We start from the raw sequence: 18,616 nt of genomic DNA on the forward strand, positions 1-18,616 counted from the left end.
GTTTCATGGTCTGTTCAATGTAAGACTAACCAACATCATGTCTATTTTTTCAGATACACACTTTAAGCAGTAAAAATTTTACATCATAGGAAAAACGTACCATTTACACCTCGTCCATGAATGCCTAATAACTTGTGTGAGTGTATCTTACTTGCTTGTACTCAAAGGTTTCATCCCACTTGATTTTCAATTCCGAAACTTTATTTGACATTTTTTCTTTAGTCATTTGCAAGTCTTAAGTTTTGTTACCTATCTAGAGCAGTACAAGTCTGTCTCATGCTGGGTCAAGACTAATGTGGATCAAGTTTTCCATGAAATTTGCAAATGAAATCTTTCATGAAGTATCCATTGATCAGGATTGTCAGGGCACTATGCCCCTGCAGACATTTACTCTAAAGTAAGTAAAATCAAAATGATTTGTTTGCACAAATAAGTAGACTAAATATTTGCACTTACATGTGCCACTCAATGTCAAGATGAACTTAACATGTTTTAAGAGCCAAACACCTATGCAACAGTTCATCAACCCTTTACAAATATTGAGACCTAGAAAATCTACATCACAATCTAAACAATTTTGTAATAACTTTTAAATTATTTGCTTTTCAAGACACTAAACTTAGATGAATTGATTTCCTGATATAGACTATATTTGCTTACCAATGGAGTCAATCAAAAGTACCATCTGGAGAGATTTACTATAGAAGAGAGATATGTGAATCGATGTACTGTGAACTCAAAGTACATCATCATGGTTGTATAACTTCCTGTCAAAGTGGTCAATGACTTCTTATAGTCCCCTTTTCTACAATTCAAACTACCCTACTTGTGAATGACATGTATCCTCAAGGTCGTTGCCCTGGTAAGTAGTACAAACAGTCCCATGCGATCCTCATGGCTTAGTTGAATCAACTTAACAGTGAAATGTACTTTCAACTCACAGAATCAGAAAACCTCTGTGACCGGTATGTATTAGTTTTTTTGGTGCTAACTATTAAGTTATTTAATATCACCATATGACCGCACCATTGAGAGATCTGTATTTCAAATGCAACATTCAAGATATAAATAGCCAATGTTAACAGCATTAACAAAAGAATAGATAAACCAAAGTAATGCTTAATTGATAATTGATTTTACAAGGACCTAGAAACTGGGCTCTACAGGTAATGCACAGATAGGCCTGTAGTGTAAGTAGAAAGTGATATGGTTTCTACAGATATGGATTAGCTATTGTAGTATCCAGGGTGGGTATTAATCACAAAGGTAAATGGAAGCTTTAAGTTCAAACAATACATGAGAATGTGACTATATGGCACTACCCTGGGAGGTTTTGTGGGGTTCATTCATTTGTATATAAGATTGCCCATGGCCTTGATAACAATTATTTGTGGTTTAGGTTTTTCTCAGCTTATCTATTATGGTAGGAACACTAGAGGTCATTGTTTCAAGTTGAGGAGAGTTTGTGCTAGATGAAATTAAGAACTTTTCTCATTGAGTTTCGTATTGCAGTGAGATTTGAGATTCTGTCCTCACATGTCTGTTCATTCATGTCAAGTTTACACGTTAAATCTGAAATATGAGAGGTACAGTATCTGGTAACAGCACAATAGGATGACATAACGTCAACATAGGCAAGGTATGAATTGTATCCATCAATGCTGAATCATTCTATTTTAGCCTATTTCATATTAAAGCCTCAAACAAAGTGCTATCCCCAATCAATCTACAATATACAGTTGCCAAATGGTACTAGTGATGTGAACAAATGATCACTTTATCTTTCGTTAAAATATCCAAACGAGTTGGGAACAACTGCACACATGTCTTTGTGATGATACAAGGAAGGTAAGATGTTGTGATTAAAATGGTACATTATACTCCAATTGAAACTCAGGTCATCAATATCTCATTTCATTTATTTGTTTCCACATTCAAAATATATTACACAATAACTGAAGAAAATGTATGTGACAAGTGGAGGAGGTCTGAGAAAGCCATCCCACCCCCTTCCAATCCTCCAATGAATGTAAATAAAAGAAATAATGTCAATGTTACAGGAAAGCATTTGGATACCAAACATGAATGTAAATAAAATAACTAATGTTATAGGAAAGCATTTGGATAACAAACTGCCCACCATGTCTAAAAATGTGTAAGTCTGTGTTGCCATATTTAAACCCTAACCATAACCAGATGTTTTACTACTAGAAAGACATAAAATTCACTATGAAAATTAGAAAATGTGTGACCAAACTAGACTAGATCCAGATCAAGTTCCACTAGTTGGTGCTTTTGCTGAGATTGCCATTTGTATTAGAATTAGGTCTACTGATGAAGCAGGCATGTACTAACACTAACATTATCTCTTATCCTAACCCTATGTCTAACCCACAATATACACACTCTTCAAATTACATCAGATGATGAATGGGATTTGATTCCTTGATCCTGTAACTATTATAGTCAATCAACCACATGAAAACTAAGTTGAAAAAAGTCTTCTATAGGTTAATCAATGTCCCCCTTCCCATCCTTCCATAGCATTAAAATTTCAGGCTAGATGGCCATTGTTAACATAGGTTAATGCTAAATAAACCTAGGCTAGTACAGTAGCGTACAAATTTCATGTAGAAAGAATATGATGTACGTTTTGTTATGCTAGGCTTCTGGAAAATAGGCTAAACATCATTAAGAAATCGCCATTGTGCAAAGGATTTGGAAATATTTCCTTGCTTAATTGCAAAATACCCCGCAACTCTTGAATCTCACACAAGTCACAGATTATGACCGAAAGTTCCTAGCCTAGGCTATAGTAAACAATGTAGGCCTCTAGTCTTGTTGTCTCAAAAAGCGCTGCGTGCATTAGTTGCAGGGTTTCTGCTATTGCTCCTACTTCCTTCCTGGAATCAAGTGCCGTTTACCACAACCCTTATTATTACACTGCAAATACACGCTGTAATATGCAATGAGCGATAAGCAGTGCTGCATGACATAAACATTGACGAGTATATGCTATATTGAATAGTGAGTATTCTGTGTTGGAGCAGTTAAGCGACACAATGAAAGCCTAGCACACATACACACAGATCAGTCATCAGCTAACACTAACAGTAACACCTGGGCCTAGCGTTACTAGGTAGTACTAGTAGTATTACTGTTATCGTGTTTAACTCCACTTAACAGTCAGTGCTGATAAAGTTTAACGCTAGTATACACATACGCATTTGAATTGTGATACAATTTTGATCACATTCAAATCTAGAAACAGAAATATTTCGATTAACGGAATGATAATATACGATTTAGAAGTGAGTCATGGAATTGGTTGAGTTAAATATACCTGGTATAGAATCCTCCACCACGATCACTTGCAGAAGACAACAAACGAGGGCGCTGTGGCAAAAACAATTTCCGGAACCATATCAAGCTTGTTCTCAAGCTCAAAGACATTTCCGAAAACTGGCAAGTTCCACAAAATTTGATACATTTACAAATTTGCAGTTAAAGTTGACACCGTATGACATATGATTTTATTAACACTCTAAGCAAGCCACACGTAGCTTTTTACAAAAAGGTTACAAAGTCACCCACCCAAATAGCTGTGTTATGTAGGCCTACTACTTTGCAGGCATACACATACAGGAAATGAGTTCCCCATAACCCCCCCCCCCCCCCCCGAGTTACTTTCTTCACAGAGTATCATTCGGAATACTGGGACGGAAATTTATATCGTTATCTAATTTTTATTGTACTGATTTTCAAAGAAAAAGAACGGGGTGGTGTTGGTCCAACCCTCGACCTCCAGTTACATTACTTGGTCTTGTGTTCTTGAGAAACTAATATCATTGTATGCTGACGGTGCTTAACATAGACCGTCTTACACCGAATCATAAATGGCAGCTCCCTAGATACCCTTATCTGTTAATTCTGTCCATAGAAACCTAACCGGTGGAATAAACGGACTTAACTTAGCAATTACACTGTTTGTTATTGAACATGGAACATTGTGAGACTTTATAGAACCCGGGAAAATTGAATAAGGGTATCGGGAACTACCCGACCTGTCAATGTTCAGAAATCAATGTAATGCAACAACACGTTTCATCCCGAAAATAATAAAATATCGTTATAATATGACATCAAAACCATCACAACTCTTGTGATCGCACCGTAGAAAGTAGGAACAAAATGCCGCACATATTTTTCGACGAAGAGCCTGCCAACGTTAAAAGTCCCACTGGTAGCTTTATTACATGTAGCTGAACATTTAGATAAGATACACAAGATGTAAGATGTCCTTCTGGAATGTTATAACGCTGGAGGATTGAATTCTATAGGGCATTTACGGCAGTACCGGATTAATTTAATAGGCAGATTAGGGAAGTTCTCATCAGAAACTCACTCGCAGTAGAAAGTGGTTCAATGTGTGATTTATGTGACAATCGAATCTCTCCTGCAATTATTGCGATTGTTTTTCTTTGGGGCGTTTCTGTTAATTGAAAAAGTTATCTATCCAACACAACGCTAAATGCATCAACTTTCATTACGTTCTCTTGTCGGAATGAGGGTGAAAATAAAACATGATGTAGTTTGTTTCTGATAGAAAATCCTCAAACTCAGGAGAGTGACAGATCGCCATCTAGTAGCTATAATATTGATATGCAACAGTTGTCAACAAAGATCACGTGACCAAAGTCTTAGTTTTTCGATTCATGTTTGTTTAATTACATACGTATTGAAATGCTTTAATATTTGTTAGAACTGCTTTCAGTTAAACTAATGTACCATATAATTGATCTTTTGTAAACTAGAAAACAATGTTCTGCGAAAAATAACAGTTTTTATGGTTATACTGACTTGGGCAACGGTACTCTGTTGTGGGGAAGACCATACTGCCCTACAATACACACACATTAAACACGTAGGAACCTGCGAAGTGCAATCTATAGTGTACACATAACGCGTACGCACAAAGGCTGGTGTTCTAACATACGACCGTACGGCGAGTTAAGTTTGCGAACGAATGCAGTTGCTATGGGGTTAAACACTGAAAATAAAAGAATGTCACTGGAAGACACGGTAATTGACCTACTCTTTCAAATTGGCATAGAAAGGCAGCAGTTAGTCAAGGCAAAGAATTCCGCATCCTTTGATTCTTTTATTTAGACGGTGCTTACGTAGCCTAGCCTGGTAGTGGTAAGTAGCATCAGTACAAAACGTAGGCTGGCTATAGACTTAACGTTAGGCGTGTGTACTACTAGGAATAGGATAGTGAGTGGTCAACATATTGGTGTGATAAATCGCTTAAAATGAGTAGCTAATTCTATGTTATGTTGAACACGAAATGAAAATAATTAGGATTAGTCACGGGTGGTTGATTGTGTAAAGATCGTACTGAGATGATCAATGGATATGTGCATAAAACAGTGTCTGTAGAAACATGATCTTAACCCCCTTCTCGCGAATGGAATGTCTTTATATGAATGCGTTTGTATCGTAGAATCTCAATGTTCTTGTTGCGCAATGTGTAATGTTACAAACGGCCAACACGTTTCTATACAGTTAACAGTTTTGGGCTGTATCTGCACACAAAAAAAAAAATTGAGAGAGGCAGAGGGGAACATATGATGCATTAGCGCTCAAGGGGATATCAATATGACAAGCAAGTTTTTAATGGTAGCAACATAGAGTGATAAGTTACCTTTCCCACTAATACTAGTTGTCCCACTCAGGTTACCAGGGAAATGTCAAAGTAGCAGTTCCTTTCGTTTTGATCAATGATATACGGGGGGGGGGGGGGGGGGAGGTTCGTGCTGTGGTCACTATGTAACATGAAAAACTTTCACAGAAATGAAATAATGTGCTTCGCAAGTTTTAAGTGTTTTTGTCATCTTATATAATAATCAGTTCGGTGGTCATGTAATACTGATTCCCATAGAAATGTCACTGAAAGGTTTTACACACTTGACCCACGATTGTCTTCGTCTCATATCACGTGGTTTCTAAACTGAACCTATTTAGAATTTTAGGCTATTACCCAAAAGGGACAAAACATAAGTGAATAGCCAACACTCCCAGTATATACCCCGCACCCTGACCAAGGTTTTTTTAATTAGTTACCACATCGCGGATACCTACCGTAAGCTTCTTCCGAAGTTCAACACATTTTCTTTGCTTACAGATCTGGTGTCCAGTGCGCCTGTTCTTACAGCTAGAACATTCGCCGCAGTTATGTTTTGTCATACAAGGTCCACAAACCCCACAACGCTTCCGTTTCTTCTTCTTGTCCTTTGAACAGTTAGACGTTGATGTAGCGCCCTCTATAGGACTTATAGCACCAGTGTCGCTTGAGCCACTATTATTGGCTGACAAGTCAAGACATTCCGGAGAGGTCAAAGGTTCCAAGCCAGGAGAAGAACTGCAACTAACAGAACATGAATAAGAAGAAGTGATTTTGACATGTGATCCATAGGCACCGCCTTCACTCGTTGGTGATGCCTTGGGTGATGCTTTAGGTGATAACTGTGATGATTCTTCGACAGCTCGTAACAACAAACTCTTTTTAGGGTGTTCTTTTGTGATCGGTGGTGTAAGTATCTGGTCCATACTGAACTGATTCAGTAAGGCTAACACTTTCTTTTTTGGTCCAACATGAGGGACAGTACTTCTCTGAGGTTTACGTACCCTCTGAGCACAATCACTGCTACTACTGACCAAGGAACCCTTTGTTTCATGTGAACTACACTGTTGAGAAGGGCCCTTGGCATTACTTCCACTCACTTGTATCTCTCTCTGTTCATCAGGATATTTGCATCTATTCGTTGTTACTTTTGATTCGGAATGATTCATAAAGTTTTCTTCCTCCGATTTCAGAGCTGAATTCACTACAAGATCTAAAGTCTGCTCTATCATATTTGATATGGACATACCGACAGTCTTTGCCTTCTCTGTGTTACAAGAACCACTATCAGGGTTAGTGACCTTTGAGTACTCCCGAGATGAGTCACATGATACTCTCGGAGATAGTTGTCCCCTCTTTGTTACCTGTGATCCATCGGTGGGGTTTATTTCAGATGGTTTCTCTTTCTTTAATTTTTCTTCTTTATCAACACCTTTATTCTGCCCTTCATCCAGTCTGCCATTGACTTGTGCTTTTTGTCTTTCTCCTTGCAATGATAATTTCTCTCCGCTGTCACTTCCCTCTCGAACCAATGCCTCTTTAAATGTTTTCTCATCACTTTCGGTGTGTTCGTCAGGTAAATAGTTATGTGCATTCTTTTGACGTTTTTTAAAGGGTTCATGACAATCTTCAGCATTTTGATGCAGTTTGGGACCAGTTTTCTTCTCACTGGAATCTCTATTTCGCTTCAGTCTAAGATGGTCGTTAGCCTCTATTTTACTCGATCTAGGAAATCGAGAGGACGCCTTCCGTCGATTCGGTAGCTTCTTGTTTTTGAGGGCGCTCTCCGTGTGAGTTGGGATTGCATCGTCAAGAAGTGTTTTTCTGATGAGGGCTTCCACAATGTTACCTGAAGACATGTTATGGTACGTTGCTGGTTTGAGTTCGCTTGCATTTAACATCCTGCAAAAAGAGAGAAAATGTAAATGGGAGCTGACATTAGTAGGTACAAGTGAACAAATGAACCACAGGGTGACCAGAGTAGCATACCATACACTAGCTAGAATGGAATTATATTGGTGGCATCCAGACTCACAGTGAGTACGGATCCGTATTAGTACTCAAGAAATTTGGGAACGCTTCTGTTGATTCTTGCAATCTTTTATTATATACAGTACACGTATTCAAGCCTTAAACCTTGTATTCATATTTGTACTCATAGCAAAGGGCGGATACTACGGTACTCTTACACGCAATCGTACTACAAGAAAGACCAAAAAACAAAGGAAACTAACAAACAAACAACACAAAATAAAGACAAAAGAAAAGCAATGACCCCAGGACTCAGTTTACTTTTCTTTACATGGTCAAAAATGTATGATTTCTGAGGTATTCGGTAGTGATAATTTTGTCACTTTCCGTGTCCAAGAAAGGGCAGTTGAGAATACGGTATGTTGAAGGCTATTGTAACAAATTAAGCAACTTTTACGTCCACATGGAGAATCATATAAGGAAATATAATTCTTTCCCATTAAATCTTCCTGCATGGACATCTTTGTTGATATCAGATTACCTCAGAATTTGACCTTAAATAAACAAGTGTCACTTCCCAGATAAATGCAACCAAATTGAACTCCATGAACCTTTTGATTTTTTTAAATTAAACTGATGCTTTTAGCCATGTTTATTTTTTTTATTCGTATATCTATAGTTGAAATTGTTCTTAGATTAATCATTTCAGAAAACACCACTGTCAAAGCTGTTTCTATCCGCCTATACCTTTCAGTTATTTAAAACTATTTGTATATATCTAGCGCCAACGTACCAACCATGTGTTGTAATTAAAACAACCTCAGACAACTATAGCAGTTAATATAATCATTTCTGCTTTCACGTCAGTAGCAACAGAATGATAGGGATAATATTGCTGCATTCTCAACTCAGGAAATGTTTACAAATCACCTTGAAATCATTTGACTACCCCTGAAGATACTTGTCAGCCATGCCCACTGCCCTTCCCACTCAAACTCCTCCCCTCCACACTTCCCATCGCAAAGTTTGCGCGTAAGTAATTAGTTGATTTCAAAACTCGGATCTGTTTCACCACCATAAATAAGATGATCTGAATGAAAGCTTCACTGATGAACATTCTATCCAGGCCGCTGCAGTTAATATATACTAGCGCCATCAAACTAAAACGCAGTATCGAACACCGACGACCAACACAGAAACGCAACAAAAGGCACCGACAAAAAGGAATAATTAATCTATTAGCCCATTTTCTCATCAAATCCTTGTGCAACTGGCCTTACGGTAATAGATAATCATCATATCAAAGGTTTCTGGACTTGTCATGGTTATTACCGGTGGGATTGATGCAACCTACGCGGTTTGGATTAAAAAACCCGCGAATATCGCCTAATCAATAATACTTCTTCTGTAGATTTCGTTAGATAAAAACCTGCGGGGCAAAGCCTGCTAAATTTGCGCTGTCGGCCTCCAGTTGGCGGTTTGAAGGAGTTCGCTGGTCGCTACAGCAACCGAAGGGAGGCAGTGACGCTACATGCTGGGAAGAGTAGTTGGGAGGAAGTGGCTGTGTGCTTCTCTCTCTCTCTCGCTCACAGAGAAAACGGTGTCTTTTGTTATAAAGCGTGCTTTATTTGATTATTACACTCATGTAAATTCAGTTCATTTTAGTGCATAAAGACCTGCATTTCGTTTTGTATATCCTTGTCATGTAGTCATCCCGCTCCCTTCTCCCACACTGTTTACGTATGTTTACGGTAATTTGTAATGTTGTGTCAAGACAGTGCTTTAGCTCTGAAAGTTAAAGCATTACAATAGAGTTTGCTACTGTGTACCTCATAGGTCGCACGTCCTAGTCCGTATCATTTTGTTTATGGTTCTAATTTAATACATTAATGTATATATATTCAGGGTTCGAATACGTCGTTACTAGGCAAGTCGGCTGCGCCGGGCTGCAGTTCCACTCAAAGGCTGCTGCCGTAACTCGTTTATTTACTGCTTATTAAACTATGACAGTTTCTCCGCAGCTTGCAATGCGTCATTCGAACGAATGAACCCTGGCACGGTAGATAGGTTTGATAACCCGAGGGGAACGTGCAATTGTCGCGGAACTGGCGCCACGCTATCCTAGTGATTAAAACAACTGCAGGATCAAATTGAATAAATAGGTTTGCAGTCTATGCATTTTTAGATCGGTAACTTCGTAACGCAGAAGATGAGCGTTATCACCCTTCCTGCATAGCTCATGTATAGACGTGATAATCACTCGTTGTAGTACATATAGATCTGGCTACATACTCGCTTAATCACCCTTCCTGCATAGCTCATGTATAGACGTGATAATCACTCGTTGTAGTACAGATAGAACTGGCTACATACTCGCTAAATTAGATAGATTAAAATGCAATCATATTGATTAAATTTCAGAGCAACCGTTTGGAGTAGGTTTTCGAACTAATCAGATTGAAGATACATATTTATCGGATCACGTGTCTTCGCAAGTAGAAAGGGTTAATTAAGCAACATTATCCGGTTGTAATAATTTATTCTGCTTTATTTTTATGCCACACCTTCAATACATCCTCCGTACGATGTCCGATGTCAAAACATCTTCATGGACCGTAAGATGAAACGTTTCAATTCACACAGTTCAGTGAGGATATGATTAAAACAAACCGTACGGTATTAACTGGATTGGAGTAACCATAAATAGTAACATAATGTAGCATTATTATGAATTTCAATATGTTCACATTTATCATGATCAAACAGATTATTATTTTATGAATATTTTTCTTTTCTATTTGCTATGCCTTTGTTATTGTCAGGGTTGTCTACTTAACAAATGTAATTTATTATTATTATTAACATCCATACAGTAACAATACTACGGAACCAGTGTAACATCTTGAGTAGACTTCATTATACTTAATCTATACGAGCGGCATGGGTGATATCAGGGATCACGAGCTACTTCGGTTGCCGAGTAAATTCGGAAATCTATAGATTTAGTTGAAATTACATTTAAATGGGTGCGATACACATCTAATTCGGTGATTGGTGTGTAACCTACTAGTACCAGTAATTTTTCCTGCCAAGAACATTTAAAACAAATCGAAATAAAATAAACAATCTGAAGAAATTTCTCAAGAGCATAAACTGACTGAAGGAGTATCCCCTTACACCTCTACCCCCCCCCCCCACAAAAAACAATCTGTCGATTCCTCCAATCGCGAAGTTGAAATGTTATTTAGTTGCATTGTGATTAAACAAATGTTTCTTGTTAATATTTATCTATTATTATATGATAGAACCAATCCCAACAGTTGTTTGTATTCAAATGTTTAGATATTTCTTTTTTATAGATTAAAATATTTGAATCCATCAATAACCAGGAACATGGTAAATATTGAGGACTCGTTGGTGAATTGGTTCGTTTCACATTTGTTATACTTTATTGCATTGTAAGAACATAATGGTCTTCCAAATGACGGATCTCTGCTTTGAAATAACTCGCTGACAGGGAACATCGACTCGACATTGAACAAACATGGAATTGAGTGTCAGTGCATTGGTTGGAATATGAGCTGCCAGCTGTAGAGGATTAGGGTTTGTATATTAATAACAATAAATATAATTTAAATTACTGCGATAAAGTAATTAAGTACATGACATATAATATACGCATCTACGCTTTAGTACTACTCTGAGACCAAGTATGAAACTTATAAAAGTTTACCTTTTCTTCCCCAAATTTGCATAACCCTATTCTTCTGTAAAATAAGAAGGGGAGGGCGGGGGAGGGAGGTTGCTGTCTGTCAAGCAACACTGCCTCATTGTTTAATATACAATCGGTATTGCAATCATACACGAAGGCGGCTTAAGCTTAATCTATAAAATGCTTGTTGAATCATCACGATGGCATTGAAACTCGAATGTGGCAAACATTGACTTCCACCAAACATATTGACTTCTTATAATATGGGGCAACAATAGGCATTCACGTGTCAAATATTATGAATATGATAGTGTTTCCCAATCCATGTTTAATACAATGCAAATAAACCCCATCCCCTCCGACTTTATACTTGATACCGAAAATTCAACATTTTGATATACCGGTACTTATAGTTACAAAGTTGGTCTGTTTTGGCCTTTGGCCTGTAGAAACACACAGGCTTCTAGAAGACGTGTCGTTAATATTACGTAAACACATAATCAACTGTTAGATCTCTTGAAGGTTTTCTTTTCAAACCCAGCGGAGTCACACACAGACACATGCAAACACACATGTGCGTATATATGACAACATAGTGGGGAAGGCAATTATCTGACGCCAACTTTGATATTTTATTGTCCAATTAGATGGAAAATGATACTGAGAGTTGTGCATAACCCCCCCCCCCCCTCTCCTCAACAAACAACTTACATACAAAAATGGCCCTTCATCTACTATCAAAACGTGCAACACACACACACAGATGACGCATACAACAAACCCCCATTTGGCCTTCGTAGCTTCCAAGCCTTCGGCAAATCAACGACTTGAGAAATATAAATATAACTGCCGTCCATGCTAATTCCTAGGATTCCACAATATTGTGAAATTCTGTGGCGGCGCTACCTCTCTTGTCAAAGCGATTGATAAACAGGAACACGTACAAAATGGGATCGCAAAATTGGTGGTTTAATAGTGTTTTCCATATTCTATCGATAACTTTGAAATTTTGGTAAAATGTGTGATTACTTATCTGTCATCATTTTTTAATTAAATGTGTGAAACCGAACGATATGGTATGAATTAATGTCACATTGACGAGTAATGGTAGGCAACTCATGATTTATCGTATAGGATGTTGAGCATGAATGACTTATAATCGACGATACTGTTCCCATGGAAACAAAGAGAGGAGGAAATTATCGCGCTGCAGTCGGCGCGTTTATTCCTTCGGAGGAAAACACGTTGATTTCATTTACGATACTTTCATTTCCATAATTAAGAAAGATCATGGCGATTTTGACAGGGAAGTGACTATATCAGATAATGGTAACAATTCATATCTATTCCGCGCTTTTCGCATCTATTGATGCCCGCAGCCTCTCGCGGTGATTCACACGAAACTGTAAATGCTAGTGATAAATGTTTTACTTTGAAGTCGATTTAAGTAATTCAAGAGTCCCTAAGTTATGCAGTTTTCTGATTGTCGAGTCGTTCTCTTAACTCGCCCTGTTTTAAGACGAGAGTAACCGTTTGCAATCCATATCCTTTATTGTCTTATCATATACCGACAAACGGAGCTGGCGAGAAGGAAGAGCCTGCAGGTTCATTTAAGCAAGGGTCGATCTCTACAGCCTGTATGTGATTTCATCGGAAGTCAGCTTTATATCGCCGAGCGACGAACTCATGTGAATACAGTTTAGACAATATAAGATGTGTCGAATCTGTAATGATGAAATGTGAAACTTTTGCGTAGTTTCAGCGCAGCTAGTTGAAGTTTGTGTACAGTGGTGCAATGTACAGAACTTACAGCTTCAGTGACATAATATAGCACACGGCGTGCAAGCACGTTTCTCACCAAGGGTGTATAAATAGAAATATGTGTCAAATTACACATATACGTATATTTACATACATAGCCCACGCACACACAAACATATGATGTCATAGTTTAGAACGAACATGTATATATAGCTGTATTGTCGTCAGGTTTTGGTGGTAGACCGAGCAGCGACTGCACACACGTACAAGATACGTTGTTCGGAGGCTGTGAAAGCTGTTTCTGGTAAATAAATACCATTGGGTTTATTAGGAATGTCTGGATCACACACCAGCGTGCTTGGTTTATTTAACGTAAAATGGATGTAAGGATGAACCCGTACAAGATATCTCTATAGAATAAGGTCGCAGGTTGACAGACTTCAAACATGACGGTTACCACTTGACTTACTACTTACATTCTGTACACGATAAACATTAGTATGCTATTATATGTTTTGTATACAAAATGTTGCCTCAACAAGTTAAAAATGTTCTGAGACCTATAATCTCCCCCTCGCGAGGAACTTTACGCAGGACGCCGCCAATAATAAAAGGCTTCTCACATCACACAGCTTGAGAAACGTAGTTCACATGACAGCATGTATATAACTACCAACAGCGTCACAAGATGACGACTACTTGACACGGAAGCCCGTAATGATCTTGTATCACGTAACGAGATATTTTGTCACGCTGATCATTCACGTATTGACCTACTGTGCTGAAGACGGTTCGCTTTCTCTTCAATGTATATTTCAAGCGATACATTTTGCCAACAATTTGTGAAAAGCCATTTACCACACAGGCTTTGACCAAGCTACAGTGTAGGCCTCTCATTGTTTTACTATATACACTGACTACACATTCTCATATATAACGATCGTTTGGAATCTATCGTGAAGAAGCTTCGTTGAAATGTAATTACCGAGCATTGCTATGACTTTAAACATTAAGCAGTCCCCCCCCCCCTCTCTCTCTCTCATCCTATCCAGGATCACCCTCCAGAACCGCTTCCCAACCAGACTCGCCCAAATATCTCACAATGTAAAGCACACACCAAACATGCATATAGTAGGCCTAACTATATCGTACATATTACGAGCTCATCATGCTTAAGAATCCGAGTATTGATGGTTGAACTGAAGAATAGTAATTACAATACATCATATACCAAAGATACACTACTGCAGTAGTCTGATCTGAACGAAATGTAAATAAAATAACTCTCATCTTTACTTCGATAAATAAAAGGAAGTGAAAACCGAAATCTCGAAGCGAAACTTGATATTACCAATCATCGGAACCAAGTCCTTCTTACACACTAAATGTACCAATCTTTGTAGTAGAAACAGATATGTGGTCCTGAAATAAATCGTTTATCACGTTTTTCAAAACACATTAAAACATACCGCACCTTCGACACACACAAAAAAGAAGATTGCTTAGCAATGGCTTAGGCCCATGAGATATACATCCCATCTTCGTTATAATGCTATCGTTTTGTCAACGTTTTTCCGTCGTTGCTTTCTCCTTCCTTTTTTTGAGGAATTATTGATTTCAGTTTCTTGCTCACGGACAGACTAGGAGCGGGAAATAGCCTCTGTTTTCTGCCTTTTTCTTTTTTTTTTCCGCAGCATTTGGGTGATCGATCTATTCCCTAATGTATTGGCGATGACTTATTCTACTTTCTTTTAAAGGCCGTCAACAAGAGAAGAACGTCGTACAGACAACGAAAATATTCGCATGAACAGTTTAATATTACGAATATTAATAGGATACTTCAACTTAAGAATATGCATGAACGATTACAAGTTAGCCTAGTGTTATAGCCTAAGATACGATCAGTTTAATGTCTTAAATGTTTTATCACCAATATTTCCATAAATTAGTTTGATTCTGTTCGTATGATTAGGGGCCAGCGTTTTCTTCTTATCCTTCAACCGATTATTTTTTTACGTAAAATCAAGATATTGTTTGACAGCCTTCTTGCGAACATGTGTTATTTAGCTGTTCACCACAAACCAATGTTCGCATTGCGTAATCAGTCAAGATATTCCGCTATATTTTCCTGCAATATATTTTACCTCGATTTCGAGGTCCTAGCCATACCTTTAAACGATTGTGTAGTGTATGTTCCCTTTCGAGGGGAATGGTGATGCACACGACGATGATCACACAGTCACATTCTCGATGCAAGGCGACTGGGGTTGAGAGCGGATCAGTCGTTCGGTAGTTTGGTTTTCGTGCCCAGGTTTTTTCCTGGGCGGCTTTTTCTTAAAAATTACCTTTGAACGATTGGAACACTATCTTCCTATGTGTAACTAACAAACAATGACCTGTTAATTAAAGCCACAATCTCTTCACACCTCAAAATTTTAATCGCAAGACTAAACATAATGTACGTTCAAAATTTCCGTATTTTCAGGCTTTAATATGTTCACCGTTAAAGGTTGATGTAATGAGGCTATCCTTAATGTCTTCATGTTTCAAACTTTTATCTCGTATTATGAGCGAATGACAAACGACCATTGCTGAATGCTGAACTGCTTGTAAAATGCAAAAAACAAATATTACCTATACATGTTTCTAGCATATTTTCAATTCAGTTTAAATTCCTTGTATCACATTTACACGAGAGATATAGTTGAAATTGTATATTTAAGTGGAAAGGTAACACTGGACCCCACTGAAACACTACACGTATACGAATTGGACTAGCATTGTTGGCATATTGTGAAAACACTCTAAAGGAAGATAGGACATAATCGACACTACAGTCTGTTTCAATCAATCAAGACCATGTGCGTTTACGTTATGTGCTAAACAAGATGGTCAGGACGAAACCATTTTATACTTGCCTTAAGTAGTTTCTATTACTAAATCAGGTGCACTTAACTGAATTACAATCTCTAACGTCATACTGCAGTATATACTGCTGCAGTATTATTATACCTGACAATCACCTGCCGTCTCAAGTGTCTCGATTTCCAATTCTAAGCCATTAACTTTGATTTAATTACATCGTCTAGTCGTCTAAATGTTTAAGGAAAAGGACGTAAAGATTTTATCATAATAATCAAAGCAAAAAGCGGTTTGATCCACGGGTCGAGTTGTTACGTTTATAGATTGATTTATGAAAACCTTTAAAGGTTTTTATTACGATTTTAAAATGGTTATTTTGGTTGACTATTTCTTAACAGATTTCATATATATGGAGTTTATTCTTTGATGCGGACTTAACGTTATCAAGAAACACGAGTTACAAGGTAAGCCAATAAAAACCTCCACGCTTAAAGTAGTTGACCTCCTGGTGATGACGTCAGAAGGTATTTTACGTGCCTCCTGTCAACCATTTTGGACGGCATTGATATGATTATCGTAAAACACGTCGAGGGAGCGCAATGTAAAAATAGGGGAGAGGTGTTGGGGGGGGGGGGGAATTGTAAGTTATATATAGTATAGGCTAATTTATGATAAGTACAAGGACGTGTATAGATTACATTAACATGGCAACTCATCGCCACTGAATCAGTCTTTAGGTATAGCCTAACCTATTTGTTTATCATTGTTTCTGGCATTGTATTTGCATATACTATTATAGGCTATTTATGTATATATAGTTTTTGTACATGCGAGGTCATTTGGCACCTATTTACATTATGACTATTCATAAGGACCCCTTTGCACATTTTTTGTTCGTCGTATTTAACTATAACAGAAGGCTTAGCTTAGCCTAAATTTAACACTATGCACTTTGCGTATTCTATTTGGATGCCCGTGTGTTTGCGCATCTAATATGAATATGACTGTCCGTCCTGCTTCATATGACGTAATCAGTGTGTTTTACTTACTAATTTCGATGTTTTATCTTTCGGGATCATTTACAATGTTAATATAAGCATTGCGAGAGCAGAAAATATGAATTACTAATCAATCAAAACTTGACATTCCATAATCTCCACTGGTTTCCAAGTTAACATTTTCCTCAACAAGATGTCATTGTTGATAACCGAGTCAAGGTACGATCCAAGTTTGTGTCTTATTTTATCATTCCATAATCGCAAATACTCATCAACTTGCATGCTAAAGAACGATAATGGCTTTAACACATCATCAACCGATCCATTGTTGAAAGTCTTTCCTGGTGAAATCGCGAGGTATAAACGGCCTTATATACGCTTTGGCGGTAAGTTTGTCACTTATTAAAGTGATTCGGTAACTACTGGAGCGTCTTATGCTCGCGGATTTCCGACGCGCTTAGGGAGATGTTAGTTGGACGATCAACCGGTATGAACGGGACATCGAACCCGTAGCGATGCACGTAAGCTTCGCCCGATTCCCGCGAGGTTTGCCGTACGTCGACAGCATTGGAAAATCGCCGGTATGTTGGTGGGGAAAGCATATCTCCGTGGTGATGAATGAATTCATGCGTGTTACTGTGTGTAGATTAAATAGAAGGCTGCTTACGACCGCTGAGAATCTTCGTAATAACGTGATACTTCAAGACTGAAAGTGAACCTCACGCTTACACACGTATGCAGGTCAATATTAAAAGAACGAAAAACTTAAAGCAGCATTTTGATTCCTTTTCTATGATTTTTCTCAACCTCACTGACTCCACTATGCCATAACGACATACATAACTAGCTTATCTATTTAAATCTTACTTCAAATGGTGGCATAAAAGTAGAATAATTTGCAACTTTCCACTTTGTTTTTCTCCAAGATATTTTCCGTTAGAATCCCAATAAACCTCGCCCATAATATGAATATTTAAACACTACGAACGTCATTGACCAATACGTAATACAACACCATCTTGATTTGTGCACAGTCTATATGGCAGTTGTACCAGGGAGTTCCATAACAACTCCTGGTTGTACCAACGTAAAGTCTTGAATCTATTTTTAGCAACGGCTCATAACTAAACCTGCATCTCTGATTGGTTGAATTCAAACTAGTGGGTTTGGGGGGAACTGTATGCGATTAAGTTTAAATGTGGAATTTGTCGTGGACACTTTTCTTATTATCTGCCAATATCCTTAATTACTCGCCAATTAACGATATTGGCAGGAAAAAAACTTGGTTAATATCTTAGTTTGCTGTTTTGTGATTGATATATGTAAAAAACTCGATGGACATGTCAAAAAAGTAGAAAACGGCGACCAAACGCAAAATGCTGCTTTAAAACAGCAAAATGGTTTAGATGATAAAATGAGTAAATCAAACCGAACGTCTGGTTAAGATAGTGATCCACAAGACCCTTGTTTTGAAGTGTCACTAAAAATAGTCCACGCACTTATTTGAGAGGGCAACGGACGGGTGTCTATGATAGTCAACACATTATGATGGAAGGATATGTTTATGGGACATTAGCAGTTTGAAGACTACTACGTAGTCGGAAGGTGGTGTAAGTGTTATATGTATAT

General features: G+C 37.9%; 2 protein-coding genes and 1 long non-coding RNA gene across 4 annotated transcripts in view; 2 read left to right on the forward strand and 1 right to left on the reverse strand.

Moving 5' to 3' along the window:
- Positions 1-18,616, reverse strand: part of LOC139968562 (methylcytosine dioxygenase TET2-like) — a 130,792-nt gene that overhangs the window by 36,198 nt on the left and 75,978 nt on the right. For both annotated transcript variants that reach the window (XM_071972649.1, XM_071972648.1), the window contains exon 3: positions 6,142-7,585. In XM_071972649.1, the coding sequence (XP_071828750.1) occupies positions 6,142-7,584 (1,443 nt within the window). In that variant the 5' untranslated portion in view covers position 7,585. The remainder of the gene's footprint in view (positions 1-6,141; positions 7,586-18,616) is intronic.
- LOC139968572 (small ribosomal subunit protein RACK1-like) overlaps positions 1-18,616 on the forward strand; it is a 151,972-nt gene that overhangs the window by 15,669 nt on the left and 117,687 nt on the right. The window lies entirely within an intron of this gene.
- The window catches only part of LOC139968578 (uncharacterized), a 105,557-nt gene that overhangs the window by 8,062 nt on the left and 78,879 nt on the right, over positions 1-18,616 (forward strand). The window contains exon 2 of the long non-coding RNA XR_011793505.1: positions 16,388-16,453. This is a non-coding gene — a long non-coding RNA (uncharacterized lncRNA). The remainder of the gene's footprint in view (positions 1-16,387; positions 16,454-18,616) is intronic.

This window comes from Apostichopus japonicus, chromosome 6 (genome assembly GCF_037975245.1).
Source record: "Apostichopus japonicus isolate 1M-3 chromosome 6, ASM3797524v1, whole genome shotgun sequence".
Classification (NCBI taxonomy): domain Eukaryota; kingdom Metazoa; phylum Echinodermata; class Holothuroidea; order Aspidochirotida; family Stichopodidae; genus Apostichopus; species Apostichopus japonicus.